The sequence below is a fragment of the Papio anubis genome, chromosome 6 (assembly GCF_008728515.1).
Source record: "Papio anubis isolate 15944 chromosome 6, Panubis1.0, whole genome shotgun sequence".
Lineage (NCBI taxonomy): Eukaryota > Metazoa > Chordata > Mammalia > Primates > Cercopithecidae > Papio > Papio anubis.
Window position 1 is genome coordinate 31,136,216 of NC_044981.1, and position 18,530 is coordinate 31,154,745.

At 44.4% G+C, this 18,530-nt stretch overlaps 1 protein-coding gene across 1 annotated transcript; it reads right to left on the minus strand.

Moving 5' to 3' along the window:
• Nucleotides 1–6,522: 6,522 nt before the first annotated feature.
• On the minus strand, nt 6,523–16,903 carry LOC101015095 (antigen peptide transporter 2). Its single transcript, XM_021937139.2, has 12 exons — nt 16,732–16,903; nt 15,815–16,311; nt 15,611–15,725; nt 13,740–13,870; nt 13,253–13,458; nt 10,718–10,915; nt 10,424–10,552; nt 8,540–8,728; nt 8,190–8,363; nt 7,855–8,014; nt 7,354–7,490; nt 6,523–6,987 (listed from the first exon to the last, which is right to left on the minus strand). The coding sequence occupies exons 2-12, from the start codon at nt 16,305–16,307 to the stop codon at nt 6,808–6,810; spliced, it is 2,112 nt and encodes a 703-aa protein (XP_021792831.2). The 5' UTR covers nt 16,308–16,311; nt 16,732–16,903; the 3' UTR covers nt 6,523–6,807.
• Between the last annotated feature and the right edge of the window lie 1,627 nt (nt 16,904–18,530).

The following is an 18,530-nucleotide window of genomic DNA, read 5'->3' on the forward strand; positions in this document are numbered from 1 at the left end:
CGAATCCAGCAGCACATCAAAAAGCTTATCCACCATGATCAAGTTGGCTTCATCCCTGGGACGCAAGGTTGGTTCAACGTATGCAAATCAATAAACGTAATCCAGCATATAAACAGAACCAAAGACAAAAACCACATGAGTATCTCAATAGATGCAGAAAACGCCTTTGACAAAATTCAACAGCCCTTCATGCTAAAAACTCTCAATAAATTAGGTATTGATGGAACGTATCTCCAAACAATAAGAGCTATTTATGACAAACCCACAGCCAATATCATACTGAATGGGCAAAAACTGGAAGCATTCCCTTTGAATACTGGCACAAGACAGGGATGCCCTCTCGCCACTCCTATTCAACATAGTGTTGGAAGTTCTGGCTAGGGCAATCAGGTAAGAGAAAGAAATAAAGGGTATTCCGTTAGGAAAAGAAGTCGTCAAATTGTCCCTGTTTGCAGATGACAAGATTGTATACTTAGAAAACCTCATCATCTCAGCCCAAAATCTCCTTAGCTGATAAGCAACTTCAGCAAAGTCTCAGGATACAAAATCAGTGTGCAAAATCACAAGCATTCTTATATACCAGTAACAAAAAAACAGAGAGCCAAATCATGAATGAACTCCCATTCACAATAGCTTCAAAGAGAATAAAATACCTAGGAATCCAACTTATAAGGGATGTAAAGGATTTCTTCAAGGAGAACTACAAATCACTGCTCAGTGAAATAAAAGAGACACAAACAAATGGAAGAACATATCATGCCTTCATGGATAGGAAGAATCAATATTGTGAAATGGCCATACGGGGTCTAAGGTAATTTATAGATTCAATGCCACTCCCCATTAAGCTACCAATGACTTTCTTCACAATTGGAAAAACTGCTTTAAAGTTCATATGGAACCAAAAGACCCTGCATTGCCAAGACAACTTAAGTCAAAAAGAACAAAGCTGGAGGCATCACGCTACCTGACTTCAAACTATACTACAAGGCTACAGTAACCAAAACAGCATGGTACTGGTACTAAACAGATATAGACCAATGGAACAGAACAGCCCTTAGGAAATAATAACAATACCACACATCTACAGCCATCTGATCTAGACAAACCTGATAAAAACAAGAAATGCAGACCTATTTAATAAATGGTGCTGAAAATTGGCTAGCCATAAGAAAAGCTGAAACTGATCCTTTCCTTACCCTCTTTTTTATATGAAAAATTAATTCAAGATGGATTAGGAGACGAAATGTTAGACCTAAACCATAAAACCTCTAGAAGAAAACCTAGGTAATACTATCCAGGACATAGCATGAACAAGGACTTCATGCCTAAAACACCAAAAGCAACGCAACAAAAGCCAAAATTGACAAATGGGATCTAATTAAACTAAGAGCTTCTGCACAGCAAAAATAAAACTACCATCAGAGTGAACAGGCAACCTACAGAATGTGGGAGAAAATTTTTTGCAATCTACTCATCTGACAAAGGGCCAATATCCAGAACTGCAACCGCCAATCAAATCTCTTTACAAGAAAAAACAAAACAACCCCATCAAAAAGTGGCCAAAGGATATGAACAGACATTTCTCAAAAGAAGACATTCATACATCCAACAGACACATGAAAAATGCTCATCTTCACTTGCCATCAGAGAAATGCAAATCAAAACCACAATGAGATACCATCTCACACCAGTTAGAATGGCAATCATTAAAAAAATCAGAAGCAAACAACAGGTGCTGGAGAGGATGTGGAGAAATAGGAATACTTTACACTGTTGGTGGGACTGTAAACTAGTTCGACCATTGTGGAAAGTGTATGCATTCCTCAAGGATCTAGAACTAGAAATACCATTTGACCCAGCCATCCCATTACTGGGGATAAGTACTCAAAGTGATTATAAGTCATGCCGCTATAAAGATACATGCACACGATGTTTATTGGCAGCACTATTCACAATAGCAAAGACTTGAATCAACCCAAATGTCCATCAGTGACAGACTGGATTGAAGAAAATGTGGCAATACATAATAATTCATGGAATACCATGCAGCCATAAAAAGGATGAGTTCGGTCCTTTGTAGGGACATGGATGCAGCTGGAAACCATCATTCCCTGGGTAAACTATCACAAGAACAGGAAACCAAACACTGCATGCTCACCATAGGTGGAACTGAAACAATGAGATTCACCGAATTGGGGAAGGGAAATATCACACCGGCATATCACGGGGATGGGGAGGGGAAGGATTGCAGGAGTTATATCTGATGTAAATGTCGAAGCTGATGGGTGCTGATGAGTTGATGGGTGCAGCACAATCAACATGGCAATAAATATACATATAACAACAAACCTGCACGCTTATGCACATGTACCCTAGAACTTAAAGTATAATTTTAAAAAAAAAGGAAAAAAAAAAAAAAGGAAACCATCATCTTTCAAGCAACCATCATCGAAGAACAGAAAACCAACAATCGCATGTTCACTAATAGGTGGGAATTGAACAATGATATCATCACTTGGACACAGGAAGGGGAACATCACACCGGGTCTGTTGTGGGGTGAGGGGAGGGGGAGGGATAGCACAGGAGATATACCTAATGTAAATGATGAAGAATAAGTAGCACACCAACATGTCACATGTAATATATAACAAACCTGCACGCTGTGGCACATGTACCCTAGAACTTAAAGTATAATAATAAAAAAGAAAATAGGAAACGTTTGAGCTGTATAATGTACATAAAGTATGAACTCCTCAATTTGCTCTTGAAACATTATATTAAAAAGCAACTCCATTGTGAAGATAATATGTATAACCTTGAAATACCCAGAATACTGAAATATTAGAATAAGCTACATTGAACCAGAACTTTAGAACTCTCAAACAAATCAGATAATTTGAATCATGCTTACTCTTAGTATTAAGAAAAGAAACTAATTCCTAAAACTAACTACTTTATTTATTCACTGTTTCACAGCTAGTCAATCTAATTTCAGTATCTTTTAATAAGATCATTTCCTTAACAATGATACAATTTCTTTAAAAACATTCTTGAAAATAAACTGTTACATACCAAAAATTGGCAACAGAGAGAGAAACAGATAAAGTCACATGTTGCTGCTGCCTGATAAATTAATATAACATCTATGAAGGCAATTTTGCAATATCAATATTCATAATGTATATATTGATCCAAAGCAACTCCTCTTTTAAGATTGTATCATACTGTATGCTTCTGTACATGTGCATTACCATATCTATACAAGACTAACTAGCAACAGCAAAAGACTTCCAATAACCTAACTTTAGCCATCAGTAAAGCAAACAGGCTAAATAAAATATGAACTTCCATAAAATAGAATACTACATAGCCATATATTTTAATTTAAAAAATAAAGTTCAGAACAGTGAACTTAGAGAGCTGCTGTTTGCAAAAATACTGAGCAAGAATAAAGATATACATATTTGCTTAATACACAGTAAACTTCTCTGGCAGGATAAACACAAAGCTGGAAGCACAGATTGCCTGTGCAAGAGGGATTAGCAAACCTTGGGGAAGGATTGAGAGTGAGGGTTTCCTCTGTATATTTTTTTGTGTCTTTTGAGTTTTAAACCACATTAATATATTACTTATTTAAATAAATAAATAATATATTTTTAAAAGAGGATAGTAGGAAGATAAGTGGAATCAGGGAGTATAGGCAACTCTTTTGAGGAGCTGTTTTGCAAAGCTGGGCAAAGTCTACCTTTTCCTTAGCTATGTGACCCAGGCAAGTTAGTAAATGTTTCCGAAACTCCATTTTCTCCTTGTTAGAATTGAGATAGTAATACCTGTCACAGAGAATTATCTTGAAAATAAGGTAAGAAAATATGTGTCAGATACTTAGCACAGCAATAGCACATAGTAAGCACCAGTGAATGCTTACTAGTAGTAGTATAATTCCTAAGAGTCCATGGAACTCTAGGTTCAAAATCCAGTATCTTCTGGGACCATCAGATGGCATCAGACTCAAGCACGTGCTCCTCTAGCTGACAGCTCTAAAACACAAGGAAGATATTTGTTTTCCTTATTCCCTAGTCCCTTCCCCAACAAAATTCTGACAATTCCGCATTTCCTCCTCTTGTTTCACAATTGCCATGTAGATTCCAAGTGGCTATCCCTGGGTGGAGGCATAAAGGACTTGAAACTCAATGCTGTTTCCACATAGGGCCGGGCAGACACGGTATAGAGTTGTTTTGGCGTCCAAGGAAATCTATCAGTTTCCCAAGCTTTCCCCTCTCCATTCATACTTTCCTTCAGAAAGAATAAGGCATGCCTAAGTGGGAAAGATACTGCAGGTAAGTGACAAGAAGGGGAAATTATAGGGTAAGGAGATCAATCAAATGGTGATGGAGGGTAGGAGTGAACAAAAAGAACTCTGGAGCAAACCAGGATTAGCGACATCTGTGGTTCCTAGACACACCACACTTACAGGAATTTGTCTGTCTAGCCCGAATATTACGACTTTCAGAGGACATTTTTCTGTGTCCCTGACATAAAGCCTACCTGGGAGTTTCCCCTGAGATAAGAAACTTTCAGGACATCTTAAGGTCTACTGCTTCTTCCTGTGCTGCCCATCAAGATAAGTTTTCTACCCAGCTTTATCATGATGAGCTGTGTGATTTCATGTCAGTTTCTCCGTAAAATTAGATTTGACTGTTACATTATTTTTAAGATGCCTTCCAGGCTTAAAGTATGATGATGCATGGGTGTAACTGTATGGAGGAAATCAAAGAATTTCTCAGATCATCTTCTTCCGTGAGGGCTTCAGCTTCCATAAAGTTGGGAGATACAGGAATTATTATTCCTGTTTTATGAATAAAAGACATTTGTGGGAGGGAAAGGAATCAGGCCAGAGCTCTTTCTCTCCAAAGGCCTATTTTACTGTCTGTGAAATTTGAGAGATGGATGGGTGTGGAGCTGCAAGTCAGCCCCAGGATGAAAGAAAGGCAAATCTGCACAAGAACTGCCCACTCTTACCCCATCCTCACTGCACCCTGCTCCCAACAGCCGCCAGGCAAGAAAAAATCCAGAACAGCAGTTCTGGGGAATCCGTTGCCAGCACTGGAAAGTACCTGCTGTTTCCGGGAATATGAAGGTTTCTCTTTCCTAGAATAGCAACCTTCCAAGTTAAGTCCCTCCCATCAACCAGTGATCTGTACAATGTTGCACTTTCAGTAGTGGGAGTGGGCAGGGAGGATTAAGATTGAGCACGATGGAGGAGATATTTATTCATTTATTCAACGGACTTTTTATTTATTCTCCACTATGAATTTGGCCCTCGACCAGGTAGTAGATATAAAGCTTCATAAGATATATGGCTTTCTGCCCAGGTGCTCATGGTCTAGTGGAAGGTCGAAAAAGCTGGGAAGGTGAAGATAGAACTTTAAAAGGGCTGTGAAAGAGGTAACCACACAGTGACAGAAGCATGTGGAAAGGGCTCTTTGCCCAGACTGACGACGTAAGGAAGGCTTCCTGGAAGACCTGAAAACTGAGTTAAGTCTTGAACTTGAAAATCAGGGGCGAGTCGAGCAGAAAATGGGCAAGAAAACACCATATGCAAAGGCACAAAGGTATTGGGGAGGGCAGGAAGTTTGTTGTGGAGCTGAATGCAGCAAGAAAGGCTGAGACAGGTGGGCTGGAACACTGTGTGCCCTGAAAAGGATCTCTGCAGTAGGGCTCAAGAGCACCTGAAGGAATTTTCAGAAATGCCATCATCGTATGTGACATACAATTTAGAAAAATGACTTTGTGAAGAATGGCTGAAAGAGGGAAGCTAATGGCAGAGAAACCTCCCTGGTGATGGGATTATCTTAAGTCTATGGGTGAAGACTGTAACAGTGGGACCAGAGAGAAGAGAATAGATTCAGAATTATTTAGAGCTCAAAGCAGCAGAGCTCTTCTCAATCTGATTATGGATTAGGGTTTATGGACCCAAGATGCAATATCATTTATTGGGCCAGGGTGTGGACTCTAGGGTCAGGCCTGTGTTCAAACTCCAAGTCCACCACTACGACTGCCTTGGGAAAGTCATTTAACCCCTGTGAGCTTCAGTCTTCTCGTCTATAAAACAGGGGTAATAACCAACCTCATAAGGTTGGGGATAACGATTAAAAACGATAATACATTAAAAACACTTAGCACAGTTCCTACTCACATTAAAACTCTATCAATGGTAGCTGTTACCAATGTTGTTATTAATACTGTTAATCAGGGAACTGTTCTCTGTCCCTCCATACCCTAGCTTCTTCAAAATAGCAGACACTGGTGGGAACAGGGAACGATATAGAAAGGCAATCTCATGAATATTTATGTCATTTTTTGTTAATTTCTATCTCAAAAAACAGATAAACAACTGATGGGACAGGCAGCAAAATAGTAACTATGGTTATCTCTGGGAAGTGACACAATGGGTACTTTTAGTTTTCTTCTTTGTACTTTTTTATATTGTCTAAATTTTCTATATGAATGTATACAGTTCATGTAAGAAGGAAAATATTTTAAAATATATTTATTATGCCACAAAATACTCCTCATCACCAGGCAAAGCTCTAGTCACCAAGGAATTAAGTTTCCTGGACACAGACAGCCCCCACCCAACCCCACCCCACCCCTCCATCCCACCAAAAGCACACAGGGTCCAAATCTCCATCATGCCTGCAACTCAGGAACAACTATCTGGCCACAAAGCTCTGGGAAACTCAAAGCAGGAACAGCTCTGGGTCCTGGAGACGCCCCTGAGAAGACGGCCCAGTATCCCTGGGGCCTCAGTCCATCAGCCGCTGCTGCACCAGGCGGGAATAGAAGTCCTGCCCCTCTTGGAGCTGGGCAAGCTTCTGCAGCTCGCCCTCCTGGAGAACGAGGATCTGGTGGGCGCTCTGAACTGTCTGCAGCCTGTGAGCGATCACCAGCACTGTGCGATCCCCACGGGAATTCCAGTCCTGCAGCTGAAGGGGTGATCACAGTGCCTCAGAAAGACAGGAATAAGACGGACACCATATCCACCTGGGCACCATCTCTTAGGACTTAGGGTAAAGAAGATGTGAAATAAAAGAAGGTAGGAAAGGGCAGTAGATAAAGGCCTGGACTGCCCTTCTCGTCTGGCTGTACTGCCACAGCTGGAGGAACGGGAGCCCAGGAGGAATCGGGGCTGCCTTCACACCACCAGATTCCATTCCCCAACCCCAAGAAGGCACAGACTCTTTCCACTAGTAAGTCCTTCGTCCTCCCTCTGCCCAATTCTGCACAGGCTGATCCTCCCAGCGTGCCCGCTCCCAGGCCCCACTGTCCCCTGCCCCTCTCACGGTACTCACGGCCTGCTCGCACTGCACATCCAGGGCACTAGTGGCCTCATCCAGGATGAGGACTCGTGGGTCTCGCACAAGGGCCCGGGCAATGGCCAGACGTTGTTTCTGTCCCGCAGCCAGCTGGCTCCCCTTCTCCCCTACATCTGAGGACATCAGAGAAATTCTCTTCCTCAGATACAAGTGACAGAGACAACATACAAGGAGGGACAAGTGCATAGCAGGTACTTCCAGTAGGACCTCGGGAGGTGGGAGGAGGGCCATGGGGTGGAGACCTGACGAGGCTGCCCGTGGAGGGAGCACCACTGCTGCATTGCTTTCTGCAAACAAAGACTCTTGAGCAAGATGGAGGCTGAAGAATTCAGGGTACGCAGAAGGAGACATAGGAATGGAGTAAAGGGCAGAGGAACAGCAAACATCAAGTTACAGGGACACGACTCTCACCACTAAGAGTAAGTGTGATTTTCTCTTTTTCACTGAAGGAGCAGGCTTACAATTTGTAGAAGATACCTGTGTATATTCCATGCTCCATTTCCTGGATGAAGTCATCTGCGTGGGCAGCCTGGGCAGCCGCCATCACCTTATCATCTTCGCAGCTCTGCAGCCCATAAGCAATGTTGTTCCTCACAGAACCGGAGAACAGCACAGGCTCCTGCCCAACTGAAACCACCTGTGCAGACGGGACAGGGGCAGAGGACTATGTATAAACCCCCAAGGCACGGGCCCTCTTGTCCTCCCCACCTACCTCCCTCAGAATGAACACCTGGTGCATCTCTCCGTGGATCTCCCATCCTCTCTCTGTACATGCTCCCTTCTCCTGTCCCGTCTTCTCCCTCCTCACCCACCTGGCTGTGCAGGTAGCAGTGTTCATATTGTGAGACGGGCTTTCCATCCAGCAACACCTGTCCCGCGGTGGGCTGGTACAGATTCTGCAGCAGGGCAGCCACTGTGCTCTTCCCAGACCCATTGGGTCCCACCAGCGCCGTCACCTCACCAGGACGTAGGGTGAACGTCAGCCCCTGGAAAACCAGAAAAGAGTTAAGGGCCTGCCCCTTCTCCCTCAAAATCCCTCCATTTCTCTTCCTAGCAGAGGCAAGACCAGTTTCTCAGAGGCAAATGAACTACAGGCTGTGATGTCCAATTATGCATTAGCAGCAGAGAGCAAGGGTCCAGGTTTCCTCCCTCTTTCAGGCACCTTGAGCACAGGCCTGTCGGGGCGATTGGGATATGCAAAGGAGACGTCTTGGAATTTCACAACCCCCTGCAGAGTGGTGGGGGCCAGTGTGCCAGGTGAGGGCAGATTTGGCTGTCGGTCCATGTAGGAGAAAACCTTGTCCGCAGCTCCCACGTTGCTGAGCATATCCCCATATATGTATACCAGGGTCTGGAAAACAGGAATGGGAGAGCCGGCTAATCAAACACACTTCCACCAGAGACCACCCTCCCACCTCCTCACACACTCCACTCACAACTGTACTGCTCCTCCTCCGTATTCAAAAGAGATTCTCCACCTTTAAATGTACAATTTGGATGGAATTTAAAAGCGGCACCAATACCCCAGTGTTCCAATTTGCAATGTAAAAGATATACAGTCCATTCTCCTGCCATTCAGCATTGCCTCTAGCCCCAGATCTTTTCAGTTACTGCTTCCTATTACTTGGGCCCGGTTCTGTCTTGCTTGATTAGACGGGAACTCCTTAAATGCAGGCACTGTGTCCAACTCACCTGTGTAGCCATCAGAGTGACTAGCGCAGTTCTCTACACAAAAAAGATGTTTATCAAGTGTCTAGGAAAATGTTTAAATAAAGCCCTGGATGAAGTAGCTGTTTTTGAGAACTGGTAAATGTAGGAAGAGACCTAAATGCTCACTCTGCCTTTCCTCATCAAACTGTACCACTGGGTAATGAAATGGTAGATAAGGGGCAGTCTCCCTTCATAGACCTATTTCAGATAATACATGAAGAATGACAGAGTATCTCCCTTTTGCAGCCCTAATTCTGTCATGGATCTAGGTACTGCTCATCGGTGGCTGATGTTGCCACAAATAGAGAACCAGACACTGTGTGACTCTTGGAGGAAGAAAGCATCACCACCTAAAAAGCACTGTTGCTGGAAAAAGACAAAAAAAAAAAAAAAAAACCCTCAATCTCACAAGCTTCTAGGTGTATCTATCAATAGACAGGAAATACAGAGGCAGAAGAGCATATAATACCACAGGGATTCAGTCAACAAAATCCAGACCCTAAGAAACTCCACAGGACAAACAACCTATTTCTTCAGCAAATAAACTGTGCAAGGGAAACTTTTAGAAAGACACATGGATTGATGGATAGATGGATCGATAGATAGATAGACTTAGATAGACAGAGATAGATAGATAGATGGACTTAGATGGATAGACTTAGACAGATTGATAGACAGATAGATAGACTTAGATAGATAGACTGATAGATAGATAACTTAGATAGATAGACTTAGATAGATAGATAGATAGATAGATAGATAGATAGATAGATAGATAAATAGATAGACAGACTTAAAAGATGTATCAACCAATCACAATATGTGGCTGTTTTTGGATCCTGATTCAAGCAAAGTACAATAAACACACTCATACACATATATTACATGGATAGCACAAGTGGAAATTTGACAACTGACTGTATTTGATAAATTTTAAGAACTATTGTTAATTTTTTGGTGTGATAATGGCTTTGTTGTTACATACTTTTAAAGATGTTTATATTTTTAAGAAACATACCAAAATATTTACAGATGAAACTATATAATATCTTGGATTCGCTTCAGAATAATATGGGTGGGGGAAGTGGCTGGGGATACCGATCAAACAAGATTGGGCATGAGTTGATCATTGTTAAAGCACAGGATGTATACATGTGAATTTGTAAAAGTATTTTGTCTTATTTTTGGCATATGTTTAAAATTCTCCATAGCAAAATTACTTGGGGGTTTTGGTTTTGTATTGTATTGTTAAAAGGAACAAATAAAGCCCAAGGCCCAGAAGGCCACAAAGAAAAAGACAGGGAAAAAAGGAGAGCAGGCTTGGCTTCTCACTCACTTGCACATAGCTCCCCACGCTCTCCTGGTAGATCATAAAGGAAAGCAGGCTGCCCTGGGTGAGCTCCCCATCCTGCATCTGCTGCAGCCCACAGCTCAGCATCAGCACCTGCACCCCCAAGTGCAGCACCTGGGAGAGGAGAAGAAAGAGATGAGGCTGGGAATCCTCCCATTCTTTCCCCCTCTCTGCCTCTATGAGACTGACCTGCAAAGGCCCCCAGAACCAGCTGTAGTTTCCCTTTCCCTTTCCCTCCCCTTTTCCTGGGCTCCTTTCACAACCACTCTGCTATCTTACCCTCCTTATGAGCAGGTACAAGGCGCGTTCCAGGTCTCTCCGCCAATACAGCTGCCGGCATTGTTCAAGGGCCTCTTTATAGCGACAGACTTCATGCTCCTCAGCCCCAAAACTGCGAACGGTCTGCAACCCTCCAACGGCCTCCCGCACCACCTGCCCTGCCCTGGCCACTGCATCCTGGATCTCCCGAAGCACTGCCTGGAAGAGGGTCAGCAAACACCGGGGCTGATGTGGCAGAGACAGCAGGCCCCCACATCTTATTCCAGCCTATGCGATGCTCCCTAGTCTACCTAAAAATACCAAACTGTTTCTTTCCTTCTTCCTTACTCTTCTTTCCAGAAGGAGGAAGAGTGAAGGAGCGAGGGAACAAGATATTATCGAGCTCTCAGTGTTAGGTAGTATAGGAGATACATGCAATTTTTTTTTAACCTTCATTTGAGGTAATTCTCCCATCCCCAGTGTCTGAATCAGGAAGGAAGCGTAGTTTTCTCAAGGAGCCACAGATAGTTAAGAAAGGGGGAGATGTAATTCCAAATGGATCAGAGGCCTCAACATAAGAGCTAACACTATAAAACTCCTAGGAAAATGTAGGAGAAGAGCCTCATGCCACTAGATTTGGCAATGATTTCTTGGACATGACACCAAAAGCACAGACAACAAAAAATAGATAAATCAGACTTCATCAGAATCTAAAACGCTTGTGCATCAAAGAACTCTATTGACAGAGTGAAAAAGCAACCATAAATGCAAGAAAATATTTGCGAATCATATATCTGATAAGAAATTAATATGCAAAACATTTAGTGAACTCCCATAACTCAAAAAAAAAAAAAACAAAAAATGGGCAAAGAACTTACATTCTTTCAAAAAAGATACATAAATGGCTAAAAAACACACGAAAAGATGCTCAACATTTACTAATCATTAGGGAAATGCAAATCAAAACCACAATGAGATAATCCTAATCACCTAATCACCACCATTAGGATGGCTATCAGAAAAAAAAAAGACAACAAAAAGTAATAAGTGTTGATGAGGATGTGGAGAAATTGGAAACCTTAATCACCACTGGTGGGAATTTAAAATTGTTGCCTCTGCTATGGAAAACTGTGTGGTGGTTTGATACAGTCTGGCTGTGTCCCTACCCAAATCTCATCTTGAATTCCCATGTGTCATGGGAGGGATTGGGTAGGAGGTAATTCAATCATGGGAGCAAGTCTTTCCCGTGCTGTTCTTGTGATAATGAATAAGTCTCACGAGACATGGTGGGGTTAAGAAGGTGAGTTCCCCTGCACAAGCTCTCTTTTCTCTTGTCTGCTGCCATGTGAAATGTGTCTTTTGCCTTCCGCCATGATTGTGAGGTCTTCTCAGCCACGCGGAACTGTAAGTCCAATAAATCTCTTTCTTTTGTAAATTGCCCAATCTTGGGTGTGTCTTTATCAGCAGCGTAAAAATGGACTAATACAGCGTTCCTCAAAAATTTTAAAATAGAATTACCATATGATCCAGCAACTCCACTTCTAAGTATATACCCAAAAGAACCAAAAGCAGGGTATCAAACAGGTATTTGTACACTCATGTCCACAGCAGCATAATTCACAATAGCCAAAAGGTGGAAACAACGCAAATGTCCATTGACAGAAGGATAATCAAAATGTGACGTATGCACACAACAGAATATTATGCAGCCTTAAAAGGGAGGAAATTCTAATGCATGCTACAATAGGGATGAGGCCTGAAGACATTATGCTAAGTAAAATAAGCCAGTCACAAAAAGACAAATACTGTATGGTTCCAGTTACGTACAGTATCTGGAGTCATCAAATTCACGGAGACAGAAGGTACAATGGAGGTTGCCAGGGGCCAGGGGTTGGGGGTAGTGGGCAGTTACTGTTTAGTGGGTACAGAGTTTCATTTTAGGAAGATGAAAAAAGTTCTGGAGATGGATGGTGACAATGGTTGCCCAATAACAATGTGGGTTTCCTAAATGTCACTGCACTGTACACTTCACATGGTTAAAATGGTAAATTTTATATTATGTATGTTTTACCACAATATAAGAGAAAAAGAGAAGGTGGAGCTGACATTCAGACTCAGGACTTCCTGATGACGCCTCCTTTCCCTATGCTTCATCCAGACTTCTGCTGATTTTAAAGGGAAAATCTCCCTGCCTAGCCTCCAAGAAATCATTTTTAATCTTTGCAGTGGGGGTGGGGGATGTATAGACTCCTTTAAGAAGCTAATGAAAAGTTATCATCTCCTATCATCTCCCCTTCCTATTCCCTCCCCCACACCCTCACACACACTTTTACATTTTTGTTTACAGTTCTGGAGGATCATGAACCTTCTGAACTCAAATATCCATTGTTGGATGGCTGGACGAGCAAAATGTGGTATATACATACAATATACCTTCTCCCCTAAGGGCTGAGAAGAGAACATCTCTCTCTAGGAGATCCTCTAGCCACAAATGTGGAAGCCTCCTCACCTGTCAGTTTTATTCTCCCTTTGGGGTTCCCTTACATGCACACTCACCTGATGACGGGTGTTGTACACTTTCTCGGCTGCTATTGTGAAGGGCATGTCCAGCAGAGAAAGGAGGGTGAGTCGAGGCGATATGCTGAGCATGAAGCCATACAGCCCCACCACTTTCACCAGGCTTCGCAAGAGCACATTGGCATTTAAAGGAAGCCAGTTACTCATCAGGGTGGTATCCGAGCTCAGCCGTGAGTTCAGCTCCCCTAAGAAGGACAGAGCAGGTGAGGAAAGAGGAAACTATGTGTACTGCAGGGCCCCCAGAAACTCCCTCCTAACCGTTCCCTCTGACACAGCCCCCTCCTCTGAACATCCTCCTTCACTTGCAGAGGGACAGTGGAGGCTGCTTCCCCCCCTTCCCAAATGAGAGAAAAGCATCCCCAGGTCCTGGCATATGAGTGAAGGCAGGAGGAGAGGCTGTGGATGGAAGATCACTGAGGGGCAAGGGATGTCCATGGGAATCCCAGACCTGGACTCCAGGTCCCACCTGTCTTCACCTCCTGGAAGAAACCGAGGTCCTGGCGCAGCAGGGAGGAGAAAAGCTGCTCCCGGATCCGCAAGTTGATTCTAGACATGGTGTAGGTGAAGCAGCCTCCTCGGCAGCCTGCAGACAGTGAGCTGCGGGGTAGGAGATGAGAGGGGAGGGAGATGCAGAGAAGGAGCAAGCCAGCGGGTGAAACAGAGGAGCAAGCCAGGAGTGCAGAGAAGCACAAAGTCGGGGGGAAAGCATGCCAGGAGAGGCAAAAGAGAAAGAAATGAGAGATAGACACACAGAGAGAGAAGAGGCAAGGAATACACAGAGGAAGAAGAAAGGGGAGACATGGTGAGCTAGATGTGAGAACAAAATCATAACATGTACAAATTCACAAGTATTTATGGAGTGCACTCTGTACTAGACACAATAGAAGGCTACAATAGAAGGGAAAATATATTGTGAAAACAAGTATCCCAGTGCTTATTTCTGTCCTGGCCTCCCTCAGGCTTGTCCCTCTGTGTGTCTTCTCTGCCTTCGTCTCCTTCCTGCCCCATACCCAAAGCCCTTCCCTGTCATCATAGATACTTCATCATGGGAACTGCAGTAATAAACTCCCTGCCCCCACCATTCTCTGGAGCCCGAGTCATGTGGTTCCCATCTTTCATCCTTCAGGTTGGAGAATTCCTCTTAGACCAACTACATGTCCACAGTAAAACTTAGAGGAAAAAATATAAAAGCATAAAAGCAGGTATTTTACAACATATATGTTTCTAACACAAATTTAGTTACCATATTGAAGAAGCATTTGGAATAGTCAGACATGATATAATGAGGGTTTGGACTTTAATGAAAGGGATGCATTCTGAGAAATGTGTCATTAGATAGTTTCATCATTGTGTGAACATCGTGGAATGTACTTACACAAACCTAGATGTCATAGCCTACTGCACACCGAGGCCATGTAGTTTAGCCTATTCCTCCTAGACTACAAATCTGTACAACATATGACTGCACCTAACACTGTGGGTGACTGTAACGCAGAAGTAACTATTCGTGTATCTAAACATAGAAAAGGTACAGTAAAAATATGGTATTATAATTTTGTGGGTCCACCATCTTATATGTGGCCCATCATTGACCTGAACATCATTATGCAGTGCATGACTGTAGTTTCAGCAGAAAGCAGCCAGGATGGAATGAAGGCACAATGAAGAAATGGTTTTTGAGGGTATTCTAAATTAAGTATGACCATAAAAATAGAGACAATCAGGCCGGCTGGGATTTGGGTAAGGTGAGTGCGCACCTCCTTAAACTTTGCACCCCAGGTGCCTCACTCACCTCATCCCAGTCCAAGCCTTATCAAACAGTTTGTTTGTTTATGTCTAGAAAGAGAAGGGAAAGCAAGTGAAGGGAAAAGAGTAATGATTCTGGAAAGAAAGGTGATAAGCCTCAGAGTAAGATCTTCAGGGACTGGCAAGGTAAGTTGGGAAAGAAGAGTGAGAGGGAGAAGCATGCCCGTCCTGAGGAGAGAGTGACCCTGGAGAATACTTTGGAGACAGACTTAGCGGTAGGAGGCAGAAAGAAATGGAATTTCATGGGCCTAGGAATGTTGAGAGACATTCCATCTGAGACTTCAATTCCTTCTGTACTACCTTCACTCATAACTTGTACCTATAATAAGATCAGATAAACTTTGAAGATACTGGATGAATATGAATGAAGGAAGAAATGAATGGATAGAAGAAACAGAATGGTGACTACATTCGCCATATTTTAGTTTGAGTATTTTTGTGCTTTGCGCCTGAAAGGGCCTAGAAATAGGGAAGTGAAGACCCCTGGAAAGACTTGGGGCTAGCAAACGGACCCAGCTGCCCATCACCCACCTGCCAAAGGAGAAGAGGCACATGAAGAAGATGGCACTGGCAAAGGCATGGGGGTCAAAATCACCTCCCAGGATGTCAATCACACGACCAGAATAGTGAGGGATTAATGTCTCACCTGAGAGAGGCATGAAAAATAACGCATGAATGTACTGGTGCCCAGGCCCTTTTCCCACCTCCAACTCACAACGTCCTCTCCCGACTCACCTAAGACAGCAAGGACAAGGAAGAAGAAGGCGGCAACGAGGAGAGGCAGGTCCGGCCTGGAGAGCTTCAGCAGCCTCCACATCAAGACTTTGTTGTTCACCTGGTCCTGCTCCTTCTCCTGGGCTCCAGGAGGGCTCAGAACAGCCCACAGTGACCAGCTGAGCCCCGCGGCCCCGTATGCCACCAGCAGCCAGCTCCAAGAGGCTGAAGCGACTCTGGCTGGCGGAGCACGTGAGGCCCCCGCGACCAGGGCTCTCAGGGAGACAGTCAGGGGGGTGGCCAGACAGAGTGAGGGCAGCAGTGTCCCCACAAATCCCAGCAGCCCTCTTAGCTTCAGCAGCCCCCACAGCCCTCCCAGCCGCAGGGTCCCCTCCAGCCATAGTCCTGGCAGCCCTTGAGGAAGCAAAGTCCCCAGAGGGCCCTGAAGCAGCCACAGTAAAGCCGCGTCCACCAGCAGCAGGAAGGTCCAGGGTCTCAGGTCAGGGAGCGGCATGGCTCTGTCAAGGATACGAGATAAGAAATTACGGGGGTGGAGCCCCAGTCCTTGTCCCTGCCCTCCTACCTGCCTGGCTTCGCCCAACCCGTCCATCGGCTTCTCATTTTATCCTATTCGACCCTGAGAGCTCTCCTGAGTAACCGGTGCTCATCCGTACACCCCTCCTACAACAGACAGCTTTCGGCCTGCCTGGGGAGCTGGAAGCATGACCATCAGGAGCCTCGCGCTTAAAAAAAAAAAAAAAAAAAAAATTCCCCGGACCCCCACCCCCACCCCCGCCTGCCGCAGCGAGCTAAGCGGTCCGGGCTCCGCTGCCTCCTATCGCCGGGTGCAGAGGGACTGGGAAACTGGAGCGCAGAGTAGGTAGTCACTTGGGCTGCGTCCCTGCTGGCGCTCCAGGTTCCCCTCCGCACCAACTCACCAGCCGCGGCGGGGAGACTGCAGCTCCGGGGTCTTCTGCTTCAGCGCTGAGGTCCGCTCCGCCTCTCCCAACTTCGCTACCGGCTCTGGTCAGCCAGCTACGCTCAGCCAGGGCGGGCGTCTGGGCGCGAGCAGCTTTCGCTTTCGCTTTCGCTTCCGCGGCCAAGGCCTTCATTCTGGGCTGGGCCGCCGGGAGGGGGCGCGCGAGACCCGCAGACAGCGGAACAGGAGCCCGAACTCCGGTTCGCAAGGCACAGGCCTCAATGAGTCTCACTCACCCTTAGTGGTGGTTACTCTGGGATATAAAACTGCAAAAATGTTTCTTTATCATTAAGTAAAATACAGTTGTCTCAAGGACTTTATCTGTTGTCCTTGCTTTGTAATTGAAGAATGCTTTGTAATTGGAGAATCACTAGATTTTCTCAGTTACTACTTCAAGCTCTGAACTTACTGTTAAGAAGTGCCCTCTTGCGGTGGCTCACGCCTGTAATCACAGCACTTTGGGAGGCCGAGGCGGGAGGACTGCCTAAAGTCAGGAGTTCGAGACCAGCCTGGCCAACATGGTGAAACCCTGTCTCTACTAAAAATACAAAAATTAGCCAGGGCATGATGGCAGACGCCTGTAATGCCAGCTACTCGGGAGGCTGAGGCAGGAGAATTGCTTGAACTCAGGAGACAGAGGTTTCAGTGAGCCGAGATCAGGTCATTGCACTCCAGCCTGGGCGACAAGAGCGAGACTTTGTCTTAAAAAAAAAAAAAAAAGTGCCCTGTTCCATGCAAGCTCCAGTTTTAGGCGAACGAAAAAATATGCCGGGCTCTCCTAAATAGAAGGTTCCAACCAATCTCAACAGGCCAAAGGGGATTTTCACGTACAGATTTTGAATTTAGGAGGCCCTGACCTCTTCATCCGTCCTTCTCTTCATCCGTCCTTCTCAGCAGAGCACCTTGAGCTGGCGCGTGCTCAGATGCCTCTAAGCCTGTATTCCAAATTATGTTGGGTGCACCTTCAGCCTATGAGGGAAATGCACGGTACTGGGCTTTGGTTCTTGTTCTATTTTAACACTGTTTAGAACAGTAATCAGGTTTCTAAATATCCTTCCTGACCCAGAGCCTACCTATGCAACAGAAAGATTCGTTTATTCCAGAAAGGACTCTTCAGATTGAAACCACCTCCCAAACTAAAAACAAACAAACAAAATCCCCAAAGGAAGGGTCACTTGGATTCCAACTCACCATTTTGAAATGTTATCTGTGTGACTACCAAGGAGTCACTTAAAGTTTAAAACAGTGGTGGTGGGGAGGAGGGATTTTAAGTAGGGACTCGCTAAAGTTTTTACAACTCTATTCATTCTGGAATTTTAAGTATCTCTCTCTAATGAAGAAAGTTCCATGCTCAAGCTCATGCTCCTACTTTCAAGCATTTGTTTCCTTTATTCTCTGGAAAGGGACACGGTCCGTAGTTCCAGCATGATTCCGGAAATCTCATGATGTGTGTCTATTTCTTCTAACCTGCGTCTTTCACATTTTCCCTGCACTCCTCACTTAGGGGAGTCCCCCTGATCTCTTCTTCCTCTAGAATTATAGTCCTGTCATCTTGCAATTCAGCATGACACATCATGGAATTGGACCCCTAATGTCTGTCTTTATATTCAATATCCAGTATCTCCGAAGTGTTATTTGGGGTAAATGGTATGGTGTTTATATGATTACCGTGTTAAGGTGAAGTGGAAGCTTTTTCATCCCACTCTGTAAAGTCAAAAACAGTTATCCTAGGTGCCCTACTCTCTGTTCCTCAAACCA

Bases quoted from the DNA above. Each gene is read 5' to 3' on its own strand.
- LOC101015095 (XM_021937139.2), bottom strand. From the start codon at position 16,307: ATGCCGCTCCCTGACCTGAGACCCTGGACCTTCCTGCTGCTGGTGGAC. The intron at 7,491-7,854 runs GTATCTTCTACA...TGATGTCCTCAG, and splicing joins GGAGCATGGAATATACACAG to ATGTAGGGGAGAAGGGGAGC. The intron at 6,988-7,353 runs GTGAGTACCGTG...TCACCCCTTCAG, and splicing joins ATGTGCAGTGCGAGCAGGCC to CTGCAGGACTGGAATTCCCG.